Source organism: Dipodomys merriami, unplaced genomic scaffold, assembly GCF_024711535.1.
Source record: "Dipodomys merriami isolate MVZ:Mamm:240054 unplaced genomic scaffold, mDipMer1.0.p SCAF_32, whole genome shotgun sequence".
NCBI classification, from domain to species: Eukaryota; Metazoa; Chordata; class Mammalia; order Rodentia; family Heteromyidae; genus Dipodomys; species Dipodomys merriami.
In genome coordinates, this window is record NW_027204715.1 from 4208044 (window position 1) to 4230565 (window position 22522).

The window sequence follows — 22522 nt, forward strand, 5'->3', positions numbered from 1 at the left end:
TTTGAGTCTTTGCCAACCCAATGAAGATCTTTGATATAAATTTAAATTTTAACTTACATTTAAAAAAACAGAATTAAACACATTGTTATTTATCAATGCCACACATGTTTATTGAGCAGTTATTAGGTGAGACACTGGTCTTACTGTTGGTGATAGTATTGAGGGACAGGTGACAGAAAAGGTGGAGGCCAGCTCCAGGTACTCTGCCCCTCCGTGTTGCTTCCCGGTGTGACTTCCTGTGCTGTCCATTTGTCTGCCCTCTGTCTTCTTGCGGGCTGTGTGTTAGGAAAACCATATGCTGCACACAGAATACTCTCTCTTCCTCACTTTAAGTTTTCATTGCAGTTGGTTTCTTGTTATTATGCTGCTCCTATAGGCTTTGTTTTAATATGTTCAAATTCAGTGCTATTTTTTAGTCTTATGGCTTCTTGGGTGAGATCATTTTCCTAAAAATATCCTTCAAGATAACGTGCTGGCTGTTGGTGTCATGGTATGGGAGCATCTATTTCCTGGCTGCACTGGGTGCAGTGTCTCACCCATCTGTGTGTTTATGTTGTATTCTCAAACTAGAGACTTCCACTGTCCTCAATTGTCTGCTTAATTGTACTTGAAAAGTGAAGAACTGTGTTATCGCTGGGTTATCTTTAAATTTAGAAAAGATAAAGTGCTGATACTTAGGCTATTCCTCCTTAAAAAAAGAAAAAAGAAAAAAACCAGCCATACTACCCTGTTTTGTGCAGGATGACACAAGTGGATCCCTTATAAAAATGAAGCTGACTGGCTTACTTGGTGATGGCCTCGTTTTGTTTGCTGTGAATCCAGTTTTAGCACCTGAGGGTTCGCATCTAGGGCTTTCTTCCTCAAAGGGCTAACTTCCTGCAGGTTCCACAATCATGAGTTAAATGGCAGCGTACTCAGGGTCAGCTATCAGCTCTATCTGCAGTTATTCCGAACTCACAATTATGCAGGTCAGCACACTGCTGGCTTCCTGTGATCATGGCAGTCTGGGGCGTTAGCAGATTTTCCATGTGGCTCACACCTCCCTGGTGATGGTGACAGACCAGAGCCACATAGAATCTGATGCACACTGAGCCTGCAGGCACTAGCTGTGTGTGCCGTGATGCGTGGTGTGTTCACAGGTGCTGCTTTCCATGCATACTTGTTGTGCTGGCCTGGCTAGGCTCTGCTGGTGGAGCCTGGGAGCATCTTGGTGGTGAGAGCTGGACTCCCAGTAACTTGCGGGATAACAGCTCAGGCCTGCCGCCAGGTTTGACAGCTGCCTTTCCATTTCAGGGAATGACGTTGGCCGGAGCTCCTATGGGGCCATGCAGGTGAAGCAGGTGTTTGACTACGCCTACATTGTGCTCAGCCATGCTGTGTCGCCGCTTGCCAGATCCTATCCCAACAGGGATTCTGAAAGGTAATGGAGGTCCTGCATCTGCGTTCTGGGCTCCCCGCTGTTTCCTTGGGCCACGGGCTCCCATGGTGCTTCTGACGCCCTGCCGTGGAGGCTGTCTGCGCTCCTTAGTAACACGACACAGTGTTCTCTAAGTACAAACAGCTACTCTAGAGGGGTTTTCAGCTCCTTCCACCTGTCAAGTGGTGTTGATGTCCTACCTTGTTCTTTCCTAGTACTTTAGGAAGAATCATCAAAGTCACTCAGGAGGTGATTGACTACCGGAGGTGGATCAAAGAGAAGTGGGGTGGCAGGACCCACCTGTCTCCAGAGCTCGGTGAGAGGCGTGCGCAGCCGGGGACCCAGCCTCTGTGGTCTGCTTCCCGCCAGCTGCGAAAACACCTAGGTTTCCCGATGAGCAACAATTCAATACTGTAGGCTGTAGAGCGGCACAGTCCAGTGGCACTGGGTGCATGCTCTCCACCCGTGGGTTGTGAAGTTTCTAGTGGCTGTATTAGTAATGTGGAGAAGATGAGCACATGTATTTTATTCAGTTTCACTCAAGGTAAAACATGTCAGCAGGTAGTCGGCTTAAGAAATTGCGTAGCTAGTTTATATCCTTTTGTGTTACTCTGTCTTTGAAATCAGTATGTACTCGTGTTTATAGAACCTCGTTTTTAGGGCACTAAATTTTTATGAGAAATGCTTTCTTATTTCTTAAAAGCTACAGGAGATGATGTTTTCATTTATTTTAATTTTTATTTTTTGGGTCCGGTCGTGGGGCCTGAACTCTGGGCCTGGGCGCTGTCCCTCAGCTCTTCAGCTCAAGGCTAGCGCTCTACCACTTGAGCCACAGCGCCACTTCTGGCTTTTTTTCTTTTTGCTTATGTGGTGCTGAGGAATCGAACCCAGGGCCTCAGGCATGCAAGGCAAGCGCTCTACCACTGAGCCCCCTTCCCAGCCCAGGAGATGTTGTTGTTGTAAGCATAATCTGATGTTTTTCAGTGAATGAGGTGAATATTGTTCTACAATCAGACAAGTTGAATGTAACATTCTGTTTGCCCCTTGTACTGGCTGTGCTGGGAGCTCCTCTCAGTGATCTGTGCTGTGTTCTCTCACCCCAGACAACAGGATTAAGACAAAGGAGCGAATCAGCACGTGCAATGGGGAGCAGGCACAGAGCCGGGAGCCCGGCTCACCCTACAGTCAGCGCCTGACTTTGTCCCTGTCCAGTCCCCAGCTCCTCTCCTCGGGCTCCTCCGCTTCTTCCGTGTCCTCACTTTCAGGGAGCGATATTGTGAGTACCCCTGCGTCCCCTGGGTCGTCAGCCGGGGGTGCGGGCCTGGTAGGCCTCCATAGCAGTTTCACCAGCCTTGGTTTCAGTGTGTGGCGTGTGTGCGTGCACCCCCCACAGCCTGCGCTGGGCTGCCCCTCTGGCCTTGGCTTGAGAGTCCCAGTCTTAGTTGCTCATGTGACCTTTTGGTTGGGAGCAGCGGAAGCACATGGTTGAGCTGTGGACTGTTAATAACCGATTTGGATGTTAAAAAGACAAGTTAGGTCCAGGTGTCTCTCCAGTATTTCTTTGACGTACTCTCACGTTGCAGTGACTGGCAGGCAGTGTGGTGGGGTGTTCAGACAGGAGCATGGTTCCAACCAGCTCTCAGAGTGGCCTCGGTGCGGTGCTCCTCGGAGCTGAAGCGCTGCTCTTTTGGTTGTTTGTGCTGGATTCTAGGACTCGGACACGCCGCCCTGCAGCACACCCAGCGTTTACCAGTTCAGCCTACAAGCACCGACCGCACTGGTGGCCACCCTGCCCACTGCCTTGCCGATGCCCAGCGGCAAGGCTCAGCCCAGCACTTCCAGAACACTGATCATGACAGCCAACAATCAGGTACAGCTCTTCTCCCTGATCATGACAGCCAGCAATCAGGTTCAGGTCTTCTCCCTGATCATACAACCAGCAGCCAGGTACAGGTCTCTTACTGATCATGACAACCAGCAGCCAGGTACAGGACTTCTCAGAGGACAAGCCCAGGCTACGGCTTTTGACTACAGAGCTCAGGACGGGAGAGGAGTGCTGGCTTAGAATTAGAAAAAGAATCTTTCGCATCTGTGATAGGCCAAGCATTTTTATCTCACTATGTGTTTTTTCTAGGGTAGAATTCACTTCCCATCGTTCTATAAATGATAGTCTTTGAGGCTGTTGGTGGAGGCCCATGGTGTCTGATCGTAGCATTCAGAACACTGTTGGGTTCTTGAGTATTGAAATGCTACTTGACGAGGGCCAAGGTGATCATCTTTCTAGCTGCTCCCTCAGTATCCAAAAGGAGACTGCTGCTGTCCTGGAGAGATTGATGCTGGCTACTGCTTTGATCTCAGTATCCCAGTGTTTAGGCTTTTAGCATTTTAATATGAATTGAGACTTTTCCTGTTATTATTTTGGAGACTATTCCTATTAGACTATGCTGTACTTTGAAATTTGGATTAAAGTTAGAAGTCTAAATGAGAATGTTGCAAATACTAAACTTGGCGTTAGTATCTCCATTATACATGAATTAAATGTGAATGAACACAGCACGTTCATTTACTTGAAAGTGAATGAAACTAGCTTTAGAGCTGTGGGCTGAGTTGAAACAGCTCCCACAGACTGGTCTCTTGAGTAGCTTGGCTTGCTGGGATCCATCCATTCGCAGAGTCAGACGAGCTCCCCAAATGCAGAGCTTCAGACTGCGAGGTTGACATGTGAGTGCTGACGGAGTTTGTAGTCACACCCAGGAAGTGCAACACAACCCACACACCTTGTTGGTGCATATACGTAACATTCTCAGGCGGTTGTTTAAATTATTAAATTTTGTCCAGATAAACTTACTTGCCACATCTGCCATGGCATTGGGCAGCTACCTAACTGGTGCCAAGTTCAGTGTCTCAGAGAGCTGCAGCATGCCCATCTCTTCCGTCTCCTGCTGTGACTACTTGTGGTCCTTGCAGACTCTAGGGATGTTGGGGAGTCTTAAGTCAAGTGGGTGCTGTGGCCGAGTGTCTCACTTAGTATTTACACAAATCTGTTGTCTGATGTGAGGCATGCTAAGGTATTTATGTCAGTAGAAAGTGGTTCCTTCCACTGGAACAATTCAGTGAACTCCATCCTGAAATACGGAGCTTGCAGAATGATGGCTACCCATGTGGGACATGATTTCTGAGTCTTACAGGGATGCAGTTGGGGATCCTTGATTGGTGGTCACTAAGGGGCGTTGGAGATCCCAGAGAACGGAGCATGCTTTTCTGGAGATCCACTTCCCTAGAGAGCAGAGGAGAGGCTGAGATTTCCCTAGCACAAGATTCTAGCAGAGTGTAACAAAGGGGACGTTCTACTGTTGCCCCTGCTCTTTATTCCCTGGAGTGCTTTTGATGGTGGCCAGCCACTGCGCACCATCCCCGGGCGTCTCCCTCCAGAGGTGTTTGTGGTGGACAACAGGATGCCCAGATGGGACGGGGCATTCGTGGCCTCATGTCAGAGAACTGGTGCTCACCAGCACTCCTCCGCTGTGGCGGGAATGGGCGCTTTGGGAAGGAGCAGCCCAGGAGCAAGAGAAGAGGCAAGAAGGACTGCTCCTGGCTCCCACCTTCCCCTCCGTGTGGACCTCGAGTTCCCTTGGGTCAGAAGCGGGGGGGGGGGGGCGGGGGGGAGTGTTTACTCAGGGGCTCTTCCCACAGATCCAAGTGGTACTTGCTATTTTGATGGCTTGAATTGTGGTTTGGTCTTCAGTGAGTTTTAGAATTGGGTTCTGGGTTGACTGAATATTGTATTGCTCTTCCAGAAGTTGAGTTATTTCCAATTCAAGGGCAGTACTGCTCGGTCATGAGAAAACACTGAGGCTTTACCAAGCACACGAGCGGGTGGGTTGTTCATAGGCAGGCCTGGCTTGTAGTGACCTTGGGCTTTGGGCCTTTGCTGTGGACAGGTGTGAATGTTTCTTTCTTTGTTCCTAGACCAGGTTTGCGATCCCTCCGCCCACCCTCGGGGTGTCCCCGGTTCCCTGCAGACAGGCTGGCGTTGAAGGAACCACCTCCTTGAAGGCTGTCCATCATGTGTCCTCCCCAGCCATCCCCTCCACGTCCCCCAACCCGCTGTCCAGTCCTCACGTGTACCACAAGGTGTGTGTCACCCGCCGCTGCCCTCCAGCAATGCATCCGGGCGTGTGGGGAACACACGTGTTCACACCTCTAGCTGTGGGGGACACACGTGTTCACACCTCCAGCTGTGGGGGACACACGTGTTCACACCCCCAGCTGTGGAGGACACACGTGTTCACACCCCCAGCTGTGGGGACACACGTGTTCACACCCCCAGCTGTGGGGACACACGTGTTCACCCCCAGCTGTGGGGACACACGTGTTCACACCGCCAGCTGTGGGGACACACATGTTCACACCGCCAGCTGTGGGGACACACATGTTCACACCCCCAGCTGTGGGGACACACATGTTCACACCGCCAGCTGTGGGGACACACGCGTTCACCCCCAGCTGTGGGGACACACGTGTTCACACCCCCAGCTGTGGGGACACACGTGTTTGCCCCCAGCTGTCGGGACACATGTGTTCACACCTCCAGTTGTGTGGGGACACATGTGTTCACACCCCCAGCTGTGGGGGACACATGTGTTCACACCCCCAGAAGTGGTTTTAAAGGGGGTGGGGGTCACTTTCTGGTTACTCAACTTTCTCTTTGTGTTGAACTATTTTAAAATGGAATATACTTGCATTGTCCCAAGACGTCTCAGTTCTTCTGCTGAGCTGGTTCACATACAGCTGAAATTTGAAGCAGGCTTTTGTTTTCCCATTTACTCGTTCTTTTCATGCTGAGGTATTTACATTAGTTTTCCAGAAGCAGAGGGTAAGACCAGGAACACACTTGTCCCTGGCGCTGTATTTGCCAGCCTCTTGCCTCCCTGCCTGCATGGGTGAAGGGCCGCATGGCCAGGCCCCGTTCACTGTCCTCCAGCTCTCCCGGGAGCCCTGAGGGGCCTGCAGCTTCCGTGATGAAGTCCCTGTGCTCTTCATGTGCATGGAGAATTGTGACCTGGGTTTTCTAGCAAGATTGCTCTGCAGGGTTTGATGTTTTCCCTTGGGATTCAATAAATTGGTATATCTGTTAGTGTTCGCATCTTATGCCAGATAGTCCTTAAGTCAGGCACTGATGGCTCACACCTGTAATCCTAGCCAGCTCAGACAGAAAAGCCTGTGAGGTGCCCGCTGATTTGGAATTAACCACCAAAAAAGCTAGAAGTGGAGCTGTGGCTCAAGTGGTAGAGTGCCAGCCCTAAGTGAAAAAAGTAAGCAATAGTAAGAGAACCAGAGGTTTAGCTCCAGTACTGGCATGCTAAAAAAAAAAAAAGTCTAATCTAGTTATGCCAGTGCATTTTTATTCTAGAGGGTTTGTCCTTAGCTCTCTGTGGCTAATTTCTAGTATATAACAGAAGACTCTTGCCATCCTTTAGCAGTAGGGCTTTTGTCAAAGTCCCATGCTCATCTGTCAGAAATAGGTTATAACTGGTGGAGTGTTTCTTGATTTTTATCCTCTACTTCTGGAAACTGAGTAATGAAATCAACTTGACCAATAAATTGGAAAACAAAATAGTCTTCATTTTCAAGCTAGCTTATTTCAAATTTTAGTTTTTATGCTAATCGAGCAGGAGAATGGAGAGATGTCTTGTGCCACTCCACTTCTTAGCGGAGCGTCTTCATCCCGTTAGCTTATGCTTTCCTTTCTGCCTTTCTGCTGTTTGGTTGCTCTGAGTCTTACTCCGCCTGTGCAGAGAGCATCCCCAGCCCGTGTGCTGCCCCTGACAGTGGCCAGGGCACACGCCACCCACTTGCGTGGTTCCGAGTCATAGTCTGGGCGAGGCCTGACAGGGAGCTTCTCATCCCTGTGGGGTGCAGAAGAAACCAGACAGGAGAGTGGAGCAGCTGTGTGGTGAGACCTGGCCCGCCCGGCTTCCCGGGAGTGGCTGCAAGGAGGTGACATCATTAACCTGGAGAATTCGGTGCCCTGCTGTGCTCTGCCTCCAGCCGTGCACGTGGCAGCGCCCGCCCGCACCTGCCAGTCGTCCTCAGGCCTCTTCCTGTCGCTCCGGCCTTGCCGGTGGAGGGCAGTGCGCCAGGGCGGCCAGGCACGCTGCCTGTCTCAGCGAGTGCTCTCCAGTAGATGGGGTGGCTGGTGTGGGGTCCACGTGTCCGTGTCGTACTCTGACACTTCTCCCCATCTCTCCAGCAGCACAACGGCATGAAACTTTCCATGAAAGGCTCCCACAGCCACGCCCAGAGCGGTGGCTACAGCTCTGTGGGCAGCGGAGGCGTGCGGCCCCCGGTGGGCAACCGGGGGCACCATCAGTACAACCGCACCGGCTGGAGGAGGAAAAAGCACGCGCACACGAGGGACAGCCTGCCCGTGAGTCTGAGCAGATAATGGCTCCTGCCTGTGTCCGTCCTGGACTGCCCCCGCCCTGGGCACTGCAGGGAACTAAGACCAGCATCCAGCACCTCAGCGGTGGGCCAGAGCGCCCGCCCCGCCCGCCCGCCCGCCCGCCCGCCCGCCGCTGATCACTCTGCATGTTTCTCTGTGTGGTGGTCGCGTCCATCTTCCAGAACAGCTCCCCGTGCTCATCTGTGAAGCCTTATTCAACAGGGACATGCGTCTGCCCGCCTGCCGGGGGCCGCGCCGTCCGGCGTCCGGGCGGAGCGGGTTTGGGAGCACAGGGTGCGTGCTCTGTGGCCCTGCCGTGGCCCTGTGCGTGTCCGCGCCCGGGGCGTGGAGCTTCCGTGGCGGGCCTGTCGCGGGAGTCGGCCCCTCCTGGCGCTCTTGCGCTCTTGCTGGGGAGGCCGGTCGGAGGCCATCGTTTTACTGCCCTCACATCTTGTTTGAAACTCTGGAACTGTTTTTCTATGTAAATATTGAAAACTTATGATTTGTGCAATAACTCAGATATTTTTTATTTAATTTCATATTTTCACATAAGTTATATTTAAGGGAGGAGGGAATTTTTTTTTTAAACAAGCGTAGATCCTTTCCCAAGTTGCATTTTCTAAGTTGGGTTCATCATGTTGGCTGGTTGTCTGACGGGCATCATCGCAAACACCGTAACGCGAGGGTCTGGGCTTTATTTTGTGTCTTTTCTTTTGGTCAGATGTGCGGAAGGAGCGGCGTGGCCTGGGTGGGTCTCGGAGCCCCGAGGCAGGCCGCCGGCGGAGGGGCTGTTCTGACCAGGAGTTCTGCTGTTTTGGTTCTTTTAAACTAGACAACAAATCCAGCATTTAAAGTGCCAGAAGTATAACTCTCTAAGGGGAGAAAAGGTTGTTAGATCTTTAAGCAAAATGTGAACTTGGAAGCGCTCGGCTCCGCGGAGTCGCGTGGCCTGGAGTGGCGTGGCGTGGCGTGGCGGGCCGGCGTGGCGCCCAGAAGGCGCGCCCAGTTTTAGGAATGTGGAGAAAGGAATTCCTTTGATTCCGTGGAGGAATCTGCATAGCAGTATGCATTCGTTCTGTTAAGAGCAACTATTCCCGAAGTACCTCCACTGCTCGGGGCAGGCGGGGAGTATCTTCACGTATCGCAGGAGAGCACAGCCCCACGTGGGCCCAGGAGCGTCCGAAGCATACCGGTATCCTATGCAAGTGTATTCTGCCACAACAACCACTGTCTTTCTTACCTTTTTCTGAACAAGAATATATATCCATCCTGCCGAACCCTGAATGTTCAGAGCACTATGGTTGTCCCGGGAGTTGGTTGCATCTTGCAGGCCCTCTGACATCCTGTTTTGAAAAGGGGGGGGTCTGGCCCTGCTAAACACTACAGGTAGGTTGGTGTTGGAAGTCCGCTAGCGGAGAGCGCGGAGATCAGAGGCTGGAGGCCCTGCCCCCGAACGGCGTGCGGCAGTGGCTGTCCTCGCCGGGCGCGGAGGGGCTGTGGCCACCGGCACAGCAAGCTGTGCGCGGGGCCGCCCCTCCAAGCGGGGCCGTCCATCTTCTACCCGAGCGGTCCGGCTGTTTACCGACCTCGGGTGCCTGGAGGCCTCGCGGAGTGGAGCCTCACGCACGCACACATGCGGGGTCTGTAGTTGAGAGGATTAGAGTCATCCAAAATATTTAAAAATATTTAAATTGTGAACCTATTGATAAAGCATATTTATCAACACTGATCCTTAGGCCTGTACTAATCTCTACACATTAGCAATATTGACTGTAAACCTGCGAAAGGAAGCCACTGCGGGCCCAGGCGCGTGCCCGCAGCATGTAGGTGTGCGTTTTAAAGCTTGTTCCCTAGACACAGGTACCATGTCCATTCCTGTCACGGTGAACCAAATGAATTGGCCTGGCTACCACGGTAGTGTGTGCTGCAGGTTTCACAGTTACCATGTTCCGATTTATGTGTGAGTGTGTGGACAACAATGTGGAAGCTAAAATTGACATATTTTTATGTAAAGTTTTTCTATTCTTTGATTTTTAATAAACTTTGAAAACCAGCTTTGTGCGTGAGCAGGCGCTTTCCTCGTCGCCCGAGGCGGCTTGCAGGTCGTGGGTTGGGGTGTCACAGGCTCGCGAGGGAGCGGGTGCTGGGCCGGGCGCACGATGGCTCCGGGCTTCACGAGCCCCGCGTGCCAAAGAGCAGCAAGCAGGTCCCCAAGAGTGAGCTGGCCAGGGACCCGCAGCGCGGTCCGGCGCCTCGCAGGCCGACACCCTCCAGCGAACCCTTCCCAGCGCCCATCCGGTGTACCTGGAAACAGCTCACGTCTGAGCAAGCGTGGTGAGAGTGCTTACAAGCCCGTCAGTGACGGCTCCGAGTCCGGGCTGCGTGGCATCTTCATGTGTGCTTGCAGTTTCCATGGTGCCTTCAGCATCGCCAAGGTGGGTGTTTTGGCCAAGTAACTCACGCCTCTCCACAGATGGTTTGCGTTGTCCAAGACCGGGATTCGAATTCAGTACGTGACACTTCATTTTGTTCATTGGCTGGTGCTCCACCCCCTGAGCCACGCCCCAACCCCCCTCTTACAAGTGCTCTGAGCAGGTCCAGCCTGGACAACAGTCCAGTGCTCAACACTGTTCAGTTCTTAGGGCGTGTCAGGAAAATACACCTGGGGGAGGTCCAAGCCCAGGGCCAGGAGCGCCTCTTGCAGCCACACTCGCGGCCCAGGCCTCACTCCCGAGGGAGCAGCAAGGGATGCTGGGAGCTGAGCCGGGCCCTGGCAGCCATAACGTTTGTGTCAGGGGCTTAGCACGCAGTATGCGTTGACTTCTGATCCAGGCCTCCATGCCTGGGGAGACAGCCAGCCCAGAGGCCCCATGGAGGTGTGATCTCCCCCCACCCTGGTAGTGCTGGCCTTCCACAGCCAAAGCAAGTGACGGACACAGCCAGTTGCAGAGTACACATCCTGAGCCCCGCCCGTCAGACTACCAACGGCTCAGGTGCGTTCCACCTGCTGCGGCAGAGGTGGCTTCCACTGGCACCAGCCTTCCTTCCAGGCACGATCTAGTCCTAGGAAAGAACCGGTTCATTACACCAAGGGCCTTGGCAGGTTCTGGGTAAGGTAAACCCAGACCTAAAGGGACTCCTGGGGGCAAGGGGAGCTGAGTGCCCGGTGGGCCCCAGGCCGTGGGTGCAGGCCTTCCAGGACACTTCTGCACGGTGCATGAGGTCTGCACATGTCGGATCTCTGATGTGGATGTGTAGGATTGATGCCGCAGTCACACATGGGACCAGAGTGAAGTGTGTGTGCGGGTTGCTTGGACTGGGAAGTAGATGGGATCGTTACTCTTGTGTATGTGTCGGTCTGCTATCAGCAGAGTGCTAAAAACCAAGTCCACGCTTCCTCAGCTGTGTGGCTCAGGCTCAGTGCTCAGCTCGAAGCAGCTCTGTCCTGTAGGAGGAGCTCGCAGGCGCTGCGAAGCATCTTCTCTGGGCAGACGGCAGAGCAGAGACATGGTTGCTCCGCGCTCTTCTGCAGGGCATGGAGGGAAAGGCTCCGTGATGGCCTGTTCCCCCAGCTCCATGCTCTGCTTCACCATGGGCTGCTTGAAGGTGGAATTGTCCTCAGCCAGGGTGAGTTGCCTCTGCCTGGGCTGATGAAACTGCCCAGGCTCACATGGGGCCTTGGGCTTCTACTGGGCCGGGCTGTAAGCCAGCGCTGTGCTTACCAGATGGAAAAGCTGCCTCTGGGGCGGTTAGCTTTGGCGGTTACACATACTCGAATGCCACACTAGCCTTTAGCTTGCCACTCATTTCTCCCCAGTGCCAGCTCCCCAGTGCCCTGGGTTTGCCTGCCTCCTTTTCCTTCCCTCCCTCCCCTCCCTTCCCCTCCCTCCTCCCCTCCACTCCTTTCCTTCCTTTCCTGCCAGCTCCTTTCCCACCTGCTTCAAGGAGACCAGGACCCGTGTGCTAGAGTCTCAGCCATTGTTGTGTGCTCAGGATAAGGAGAGCTTCAGGGTTTCACAGGGTACTACTGCAGGTGAGGGACTGTGTGTGTGTGGAGGGGGAGGGGGATTCAGGCAGCCTTGGCCCTTCCAATGATGGAGCCGTCCCTTGGTCCAGCGGGCAATCCCAGGACACCTGTGCAGCCTGTGGCGGTCACCTCCGGGGCTCTCCCCGCTCCCCATCCTGGCGCCAATCTCAGCCTGGGCCTGCGCTGAGGTGCTGCTCTCGGGCTAAATACTGGCCTCTCAGCTGATCTGTATCTAGTGCTGGTGATTGCTGTTTAAGCTTTCCCCAGACACGTGACAACAGTTGTGTGAAATTCAGAAAATAGAGAATTGCTGGAAGAATGACGTGGAAGAGGAAAGCTCTGAAAACATCCACATAAAAGCCAGCTGGGTGATGTGGTTTCTGTCCTGGCTTCTACAGACAGGCGCGGTCAGCCGAGGGGCTGGGGGCTGGCCACCGGCCTCAGTGTCTGCGCTCACCTACGGCAGCTGTGCTGCAGGGAGAGCCTCAAACCCACCTCTGCCTACAGGCCAGCCTCTGTGACCCAGCACTCTACCACCCCCGGGAGCAGTGACCTTTCTGTCCTTGGAGGATTGGGTTTCGTCATGGTCCCAGGATGCCTCTGGTACTCACTGCTCTGATTGGGTGTGTGTATGTATGTATGTGTGTACACACTCATAGTGGGGCTGGAGCTGACGGCCTCTCTTGCTCAGCTTTTCCATTCATATCTGGTGTTCTACCACTTGAGCCATGCCTCTACTTCCAGCCTTTTGCTGGAGAATTGAAGACAAGCCTCTCAAGAATTTGCCGGGCTGGTTTTGACTTTGATCCTCAGATCGCAGCCTTCTGGGTAGTTAATAATATGGCCTGGTTTTTCTCTTTCTTTTTTTTTGCTCATGGGTGACATACGGATGCACCGTGTGCCTTTCTCTTAAGGAAATGTGGAGCAGGGTGAAGCTGCTCCATGCAGGCCTGCTGCCTCCAGTGTCCACCTGGCAGCGAGGTGGATCCTGGGCTGAGAGCACCCAGCACCCAGCACCCAGGAGCCTCTGGAATCAACCAGCTGAGTCTACATCCTGGGCCCTGTCTTGCCAAAGGAGCGCGCCTTGCCTCCAGGTGTTCACACCGGCATGAGCTGAACGAGCCGGAGTCTGCAGTAGTATTCCATCCACCCCCACCCTTCCTGACATCGCCCCCTGGTGGTCAGGACCCATCATGACAGGCATGGCCAATCCCAAGCCACAACCCCAAATCTGCCCCAAATGAGGGACTTACCCCCAAAGGCAAAAGGGGCAGGCCCACAGTGTGTGGCTTCACGTGGCTGGCTTCTCTGGGCACAGAAGAAGGTGTTTTGACCTTTTCTTTCCCCGGCTGTGTCGTCTAGCTTCATCCTCATGGGGCAAAAAGGCCTGAGATCCCCTGAGCACAGAAGGAAGTAGGTCTGCCTGTAGGAGGGGGCCGGACACCCTGCCCTCCCCGGGGACAGGGTGGCCTCTGGCTGTTGTCTCAGCGTCCTTCTGGAGACTGCCCCCCTCCCCACTGTCTCTGCAGAGTTCTTGGCCTGAGCACACTACCCCTTGTGCCCCGGAGGCTTCCCTCTGACGGTGCCCCATCCACCTCTGTGTAATGAAGAACTGCTTTTCTACGTTCAAGGTTTACCTTCCTTACCCCCCCCCCCCCCCCACTGCGAGCACGCAGTCTGTTCCACACACCTCCTCACTGGGCGGGATACTTCAAGGTTGCAGGTAGAATTTCAGTGCCTGCGGCTGCTAGCTTCTGCTCTTCGAGGCCAAAGAATATTGTGGGGGGGGGGGGGGGGGAGGGAAAGCACAGCTTTAGGGAGGAAAATTAGTTTCTGTTGAAGATCTGGATGTGGTGGGGCGCAGGTGTAAAGCCTGTTGCTGAGGAAGGGAGGGGAGGGGGTGGAGGTACAAGGCTAGCTGGGGCAGAAAAAACAACAAAAACCAAGCCAGATGTGGTGGGGAGTGCCAGTAATCTAGCTGCTTAGGACGTGGGGATATTCAGAATTCAGGATTATCAGAAAACACGAACGCAAACGGACCAGGGGCGCAGCTCATGGGGCAGAGCAGCACTTTCCTAGCGAGGTCTCGGCTCAGAGTTCAATCCTCGGCAGCCCACATGCTTCACACCCTGAAGAACAGCTGGAACTAGTTTTGTATTCTAGTAAAAGTAACTAGAAACTAAAGAAGTGTTGCGTTCTCCTTTTAGCTGTCTCCGATCACTTGCGTGTGTCTGGTCTGGGGTGTCTTGGTGTTTGGCCTCCCGTCCTGTCTGCGTGGGTGCCACACGTGGGAGTCCCATGGGGCAGATGGCTGCCGGGTCTCACTGGTGTCCCTTTTAAGTCCCTAAATGTGTGTGCCTTGTCTTTCAGTGACCAGGGCCTCTGCCCGCTCCTTGAACGTGGGGAAGGGACTCTGCACCTGGGTCTGGCTGAGCAGCTCCCCCCTCAGCTCCCTCTAGTTAGGGTACAGTCCAGGACCCCCCTCCCCTGCGTGGCCTCCCCCTGCCGACCTGGCCCTGTTCTGCAGGCCCTTCCGGTTCTGGCTGCCATCTCTGGGTGAGAAGAGAGGGGACTCTGGCTTCAGCCTTCCAGATCTGTGAGCTGCCCAGCTCCCTCCAGGGCTGCTTGGGGTGGGGGTGGGGGATCTCCTCTGGGCAGGAGTGTGTGTTCCCCAAGGCAGGCTGGGAACCCGGTTAATAGTTAAAGGGAAATCACAGGCAGCGCTTAGGATTTTAAGTTGCAGGGAAGGCGGGCTGCATCGTTTTCTCTCTTTAAGAGGGAAAGCTGTGCGATGAGCCAGCAGTGGCAGTGGAGATGAGCCAGAAACACTGCCCTCAGTGCCTAGCGGCCGCATCGGCTGCCCGGGGCCTTGCGGGCTTTGTGGTGGCTGACTGTTGAACTGTGGTCTCCTGCACCGCACTTCCAGACCATCAAGGTCCTCAGAGAACTTGTGTCCTGTCCTGTCTTCCTCCACCCCTGGTGCTCTGAGGGTCAGATTAGATGCCCTGCCCTGCCCTTGCCAGTGCGCACAGAGCTCAGCCCCCCACCCTCTGCCTGCACACCCTTCCCCTGGGCAGTGGGGGAGAGCAACCTCCTGCCCTCTCCCTTAGAACTAGGTTTTGGGGCTCTGGTGCTTGCTCTTGCCCTTCTCCTCCCCCTGCCAACCCCACATCTGCTGAGTTGCTACCAGCTTTCTAGAAATCTCCAGGAGATCCCCAGAATGGCCCTCGGCTGCTCCCTGAGGGTCCTTGGATCTGGAGGCCCCCATGGTCTCCTTGCTGTGTGGGACCTCAGGCCTCCCCCCCCCCCCCCGTTTGTGTGTCAGAAGCCCCAGGCCAGGGAGCCCCACAGCTGAGTCCCTTGGACAGAGGAGAGTGTGGAGACCTCAGAGGCCTCTGCCCTGCCCCCCCCACGGGGAAGGGTCTTGGGCCTCTGGCGGGGGATGGGGGCCCTCGGGGCCTGGGTAGGAAGGAGATGCTGAGCCCTGGCTTGTTTTGGTGAGTCAATTTATGATCACAGTAGAAGAGCAGTGATTTGGTGAGCATCCTATAAATAGAACGGAAGATGGTGGTGAATGAATGTTGTGTCAGTGGAAAAAACCCAAACCTGCTTCTCTCTCTCTCTCTCTCTCTCTCTCTCTCTCTCTCTCTCTTTCTCTCTTTCTCTCTTTCTCTCCTCCCTCCTCCTCCCCCCGCTCGTCAGCTATATCTGCCTCCCTTTGCCTGTGGCTTCTCACGCTGAGTGTCTGCCCGTCTGCCCGTCTGGTCTCTGCCGGGGTTATGCTCTGCTCTTTGCTGTGATGTCTTGGGGATGGGGATCCCCGCCCCCCCTTGTTCCCACCGCATGGGGGCTGAGGCAGGGACTCCCACAGGTGACCTCACAGGTGACCTTCCCCGCAGGCCCGGAGTCCTCCTAGGCCTGGCGTGTGGCCAGTGTGGGCCTCACAGCTGACAAGATGCCCTTAGGGGTCAGGGGCATGGCTACCAGCGCGTGAACGTGTCAGATACCGAGTCCAGTATCCGGTCCTAAATAACGACAGAAACCCAAGAAGTCACACTTAGAATGGACAGATAGGAGGAGGTTTGGGGGACAAGCGGCCTTTTTTCCAGGATGTAGAGAATTATTGGGGGTGTGTGCTGCCCCCTGGTGGCTGGGTGGGTGAGGGGGACATGGGGAGCCCCGTGGCCTGGGGCTTCTGGGCACTTGGACATTTAGAATGGATGAGTTGGGTCCAGGGGCCCCAAGGTCCCCCTCCCAACCCCGTGCACAGGGACCCTGGAGGGCTGTGGAATCCTTGTGTGTCCAGAGGAGGCGCAGGGGCTGATGCACCCCGGGAAACAAAGCCTAAAAAGAGCTGCTTTCAAGCCAGTGCCACAGGGCACCTCTTCCTCACGCGTAGCCAAACGATGACACCCCGGGCCGCTCTTCCCAGCCTCAGAGAGCTTCCCCACACCTGCGCCCACCCCTGCACGCCTGGCTGGGTCTTCAGGAAAGAGAACCTCAGGCTGCGTTCCTGTGCCCCATGGCACACGGGGCCGGTGGAGCCTCCTCGGAGTCTCTGTGCACCCAGCAGGGCCCCGGGAGCCAGGAGAGAGTGGGCACACCCACCCCCCAGAGCAAGAGAATGGCTTGCCAGGGCTGCAGGGCTCTGCCCCATGCTTGGAGAGGTGTGCACATGTGTGCCTCGCTCCTTCTATCACCACCAGGGGGAGCAGGCGGGTGTGACCTGTGTCCCCTCCTGCGGTGCACACGCAGTGGCTGTGCACGGAAGGTGTGGGCTCTGCTTCCGTGTGTAGGAACACACAGTCCTGTTGGGAGACATTGCATGAAGGGAAGGGAGGGGGAGCCCCAACCCCACTGCTGTGGGGGTGGACAGTGCCCGGGATGGACAGTGTCTGCCGTGAGAGTTATTGACACCCCTGGTGTGGGAGGGCCATGCGGGGTCTCCTCTGTGGGATTTGCAGGGCTTTGACCTAGGGTCATGTGCTCTGAGGATCGGGGTTCACAGGGAAGTCCCCGCACAGGGATGGAGTCGGGTGGTAATGGTGAGCACTGAGTCCTTTCTGATGGAGTCACAGGGCATGCTGGCTTCCCTCACTGGGGTGGGGTCGGGGAGGGGAGAAAGGGTCAGGGCGGCTCATGAGGGATTCCATGTCCAGGCCATGTGTTGGGGTCGCTCACCCATTGTTTGGCACATATTGAAATTCCAGGCTCCTTCCTAGAAGGAACCCGAGTGTTTGCCATGAATGACCTTTTGGTGGCGCCGTGGGGGCACTTCTGGCCTCTCCTCTTGCTGGGAAAAGCTGGGACTTGCTGTGCAGGGGTGGGCAGGGGTCTGACCCCGCCCCCTCCCTGGGCAAGGAGACCACATGGCCAGGTGATTCGAGCTGGGAGAGAGAGCTTGTGCTTAGAGGTCAGGGCCGCCCTGTCATGTGAAATCTAACTTTGGACCTTGCACCAACATCAGACAAGGGCTGGGCAGACACTTGTGGAGGGACGATTCCAGGCCCCCCCCACCAGGCCACTGTGCACGGGGGGCCCCTCTTGGGGCACCTGGTCCCAACTCATCCTGCCTAAGGAGCCCCGTTGAGCTAGATGTCCAAGTGCCCAGAAGCCCCCGGCCAACAGGATCAGTGTCTCCCACACCCACGCGGCCACCAGGGGGCAGCCCCCCAGTAATTCTCCATACCATGGTCAAGGCCGCTTGTCCCACAAACCGCCTCCTAGCCGTCCATTCTAAGTGTGTTTTCTTTTGGTTAAGGAATGAAGGGATGTGTGAGTAGGTTCCAGAACCCTCCTTGGGGGACAGTCTTTTGTCGAGCAGGAACCCCGTGGACCCGTAAGTCCTGCTCTCGCTGGCCACAGCTGAACAGCAAGTTTCAAACCACACTCCTGGCGCGAGCCAGAGTAGCTCTGAAACTCCGTGGCATGGCTTTTCCCCTCCTGAGTCTCTGGGACCTGGAACTCTGTGTACATAGACCTTGACGGCTTCTACCTGCTGGCAAGGGCAGGCCTAAGCAATCAATCGCTGGATTTGTGGGAGTCTGCTCTCAGTCTCCCTGCTCCCTGCCCACACACGGCAAACATGTGGACCGCAGGGTCGGCAGGGGTGGGCGTGATCACGGCACCCAGCTCCGGCTGTTGCCACAGCAGCAAGTGATCCGTGGTCCCTGGCCTGCCTGGCTGGTTTCTGCAGTGCTTCGGGCCCTGCACTCTGGGAGGAGAGCATGGGTGCTGGGGGCTAGGTCGTGGGAAGAGAGTGGGTAAACAGCACTCAGCGCCTTTTCATTCTTGCTCCCTGCTTCCAAGCAGCAGGCCCTCGGGTGGAGCTGGGCTCTCAGGGCTAGAGCAGGTGTGGCATGTGGCCCAGCGCTCTCCCAGGCCTCCCTCTGGGCCATCGCCCACTCTTCTGCTCACCATGTCTTCATCTGATGGAATTGGGGAGCATAGTGGCCCATTTTGGGGCGCAGCTCCACCTCTGAGGATGACCAGGGTGTTCTTTCATCGTGGGCTGAGTTCCTGGGCTCCTTCTGTCTGAGTAGGTTGTACTCTACCTGGGGGGCCATCGGCGGGATGTGTGCGGGGCCTCGGGGTGTGCACAACTCCGTGTGTCTGGAGGAAGAGGCTCCTCTTTCAGATTTGCATGAAGGCGCTGTGTGGACCGGCGGGGAGCCATATATGCATGCACATATGTGGCCGCATGGATAGATGCACACATATGCACACACGTGTGCATGTGCACATATATCCATTCATGTGTGCACATGTGTGTGCGTATTGTGTATCTGTGTTCCTATGTATGTGGGTCCATATGTGTGCATAGTGCACACGTGCCCATGAGTATATGCATGGGTGTTCATGTGTGCACACGTGTGTGGGCCAGTGCAACCATGCACTGTGTGCATATGTGGTTATATGTCCAAATAGGCATGTGTGCAAATATTCATACAGTTATGAACATGTGAGTATGTACATATATCCATGTGTGCACACACATGCAAATATGCACAAAGGTCTGTGTATGCATATGCGTGCACACATGCATATGCATCAGTGCACACATGTGCGTGTGTGTGCAAGTGCAAACACTGAGAAAGTTCATGTTTAAACACAGTCATTGAGAGTCTGTCAAGGAATTTTCATGGTGGACTTATTGATGTTGTTTTCTCATATTTTAATCTGAAACATTTCCAGCTAGATTCGTGACAGGATTCCCAGTGAAGCCTGTCTGACTTGGAAGATGGCAGTCACACTTTTTCTCTCTCGCCAGCTTAAGCTTTACCTTGTAGGCTTGGCCTTTTCCTCCTTGACAGAATGAGGACCTGGGGTGCTGTGGTGGCGTGAGGAGGACACCGGCTGCCTTGCTGCAGGTCGGGAATCATTGCCTTGAGTGTTTTGTTGAGGAATCTCAAGATCAATTGTTGTACACACAACCAAGGCTCTCATAGGAACTGCTGTCTAAAACTGACTTGAAGAAGGCCTACTTAAAGCAGCCGGGCGGGCCTGCAGCCTGTGACCGAAGCTCTTCTCGGAAGGACCGGATGGACGCTGCAGTCCTGACTGGTTTCTTGGTGGCCTCTCTGTGCATGTTTGCGCTAGTCACATGCCCATCCTGGGGATCAGCCTTCTGCATGACCCCAGAGAGTGCTTATTAGCTCCTTGCATGGGATCATTCCCATTTTCTGTAAATTGAGTATATTTTATTTCACATATTTAAATTTTAATGTATCTTTTCTTTGTCTTTATGCCATATTTTAGGCCTTTTTGGTCCCAATACTTTTACCTACTTTGCTGTACTCTTCTGTTTGAACATTAAAAAGTATCTGGGACTTGGATCAACGAAGTTTCTGTGAATGTTGTCACATAGAGATTCAACGTTCCAGTGCCAGATCCCTAATGACAAAATATAGTAACTGAGCAATTTACAAAGTGTTCTTTCTTTGTGAGTGGACAAGTGAGTGAACTCCTGGAAGATACTGCCTTTTTCTGAGTTGGCCTCTTGGTGTCTGTTGTACAGACAAGGGCCCTTGATGCGTGCAGACATGGTCCTTTCCCGCTCCCCTCCCTGCTCCTCTGTTTCTTCCGGCTCCTCTTCTTCCTGCTTCTCCTCCTGCTCTTCCTGATTGCTGCTTCCTCACCCCCTTCCTGTCAGAGAGGGGGCTCCTCCCGCATCTCCTTCTCCTTCTGCTCTTCAGCATACAACGTATGTATGGTTTTATCACACGCACACATTTGTAGAGATCTTAATTTAGAGCACAAACCTTAAGTCCTAGCCTGAGCCAAATCCAGCCAGCTCTGATTTTCTAAAAAAAGTTGTCTTTGAATAAATCTGTATTCACTTATTTGCATATGGTCCGTGATGACTTTGACTACAACGACAGAACTAAACAGCTGGACAGAGGCTAGAAGGCCCACAGAGCTTCAAATACTTATTGTCTGGCCATTTTCTGAACGCTGATCATTGCTCTGTTCTATGGCTCAAAGTACTAGGAGGGAAAAAAGTTCACTTGGCCCATTTTTCCATTCCCACTGAGCTTGTATGTAAGAAATAGGGATAGTTTTTCTTTGACTTACATGCCACCAACAAAATAAGTGACTTGTGGAAGTATATTAGAAAAGAGACTTTTACCCACACCTCCATAAAGTTACTCTGTGTGTGTATGTGTGTGTGGGATGGTGTGTCTGTTTGTGTGTGTGTGTGTGTGTGTGTGTGTGTGTGTGTGTGTGTGTGTGTGAATGGTGTGTGTGAATTGGTTGTACGTATTTTAGGTCCAAAAAGTTGTCAGATTCTGTAGACGTTGGCCAGAAGACTTGCAAGAGCAAGGCTGGAATTTTCTGGATTTGGTCGTGGTTTGTGTGGGGCACAGCCAATGGTCCACCACTGACTGACCACAATGGCAGATGGGTTTTCTCAGAGGCGTTGGAAAGAGTGATTCGGGTGTCAGTGCCAGGCATGGGAGTGGTCTGCGGACATGCATGAGACAGGTGTCAGAGTGACGTGAGAGACCGAAGACGGCTGTGGGGGTGTGGCTGGAGCCTGTTCCCCGCAGAAGGAGGAGGACACATCCACAGATAGATGATGCGGAGAAGTCAATGGGGGTGAAAGCTGAGGAGTAGTCAGTGACGTAGGCATTCATCCACAGGCAGGGAACTGTCCGTGCAGGAGACTGGGCTGATGACAGGGATGAACTGCCCAGACCGTCGGAGGTGCACCATGGGATTCATACTGGGTCATGTCGATGGTCGTGTGCATAAAGCTCCACCTTGAAAACCTCTTCCAGGGGCTGGAAAGGTGGCTCAGAGGTAGAGTTCTTGCCTCACATGCATGAGGCCTGGGTTCGATCCTTAGCATCACATAAACAGAAAAAGCTGGAAGTGGCATCTTAGTGGTAGAGCACTAGCCTTGAGCTGAAGAGCTGAGGGACAGCGCCAAGCCCCTTAGTTCAAGCTCCATGACCGACAAACAAACAAACACAAAACCAACCTCTGATACTGTGCTATCTGCATGTGTGTGCATACACGCTAAGTCTAGGCACTGACTACTTGAGCCACAACTTCATTTCTGTTTTTTTGGTAGTTAGTTGGAGATAGGAGTTACATGGGCTTGCTTTCCCTGGGCTGGCTTTGAATGGTGATCCTCAGATCTCTGCCACTTGTGTAGCTGCGCATTACAGGCCTGAGCCACTGACCCAGCTATATTCACTACTAAAATGACAAAAGTACCTAATTTGGCAGCATTGGTTACCAAAAAGCTTCTTATTTTCATCATTTAAATACAGATCTGAGTATAATCAGTGATTTATAGATCTTTTTTGAAGACAAACATGACTTCATATACATGTATGAAATTTTAATAAGATATTATTCATTGATGTTTCTATAGGTTGTATTGCCCCAATGTGTATATAAATAGAACCTATATTTTAATTGCCATGACAAATCTTAAACCCTAGAAAAGAAATAATATGAATCATTTGTACAAATTCAGCATTTGCAATCCAATCTTGTGCATTTTAAGTGTAGGTTGGCTTAGAGAGATGCACACAATTCAAGCCTTTGTAAAGGCTTGCTTTAAAAGGCATATGAAATAACTTAGTTCAGAATTTAATGATAAATTTCTCTCTGTCTCCAATAAACCAGAACTGATGGCAGCATTTCGAATGTCTCATAATTTGAGGCCACCTTATCTGGCAGCGCTTTGAGTCTGACTGCCTAATCCTTTAGAGATGGTATTTAGAGATGGTATTTCTCTTCCAGCCCTGCCTCAGCTGGGAAATGGATGTGTGAGACGGGCATATTTGCTAAGGAAAGGAATTTTATGTGTGTGTGGCGGGGGGTTGGAGCTGGAGGAGGGTTTGAAAATCCTGACCATGGTAATACAGTGAGTGTACCGGATTCATTAATCAAGGGCTTGTCTGTATTCCTCTGTGTCACAGCGGACACCACGGGCATCAGCCCCAACAGTGGCAAGGGATGTTGGGGCTCCAGGTCACCATGTGACCCCTCTCCATGAAGATGCCACATGTCTCACATGATAAGCCGTCTGTCCTCTGCGCATAGTGTGCAGGGCGGAGCTGTCCTTCCGAAGCGGAGCAGTCTGACGTTGGTCTTGTGGTCAGTAACAGATACTTCG

At 53.4% G+C, this 22522-nt stretch overlaps 1 protein-coding gene across 2 annotated transcripts in view; it reads left to right on the forward strand.

Moving 5' to 3' along the window:
- Positions 1–9915, forward strand: part of Tent4a (terminal nucleotidyltransferase 4A) — a 38684-nt gene extending 28769 nt beyond the window's left edge. Inside the window, exons 8-13 of one of the 2 annotated variants that reach the window (XM_070042160.1) lie at positions 1294–1420; positions 1633–1733; positions 2521–2693; positions 3129–3287; positions 5387–5551; positions 7671–9915. In XM_070042160.1, coding sequence (XP_069898261.1) covers positions 1294–1420; positions 1633–1733; positions 2521–2693; positions 3129–3287; positions 5387–5551; positions 7671–7865 — 920 coding nt within the window. In that variant the 3' untranslated portion in view covers positions 7866–9915. The remainder of the gene's footprint in view (positions 1–1293; positions 1421–1632; positions 1734–2520; positions 2694–3128; positions 3288–5386; positions 5552–7670) is intronic. The other variant, XM_070042161.1, reaches the window with a different exon arrangement.
- Positions 9916–22522: the final 12607 nt, after the last annotated feature.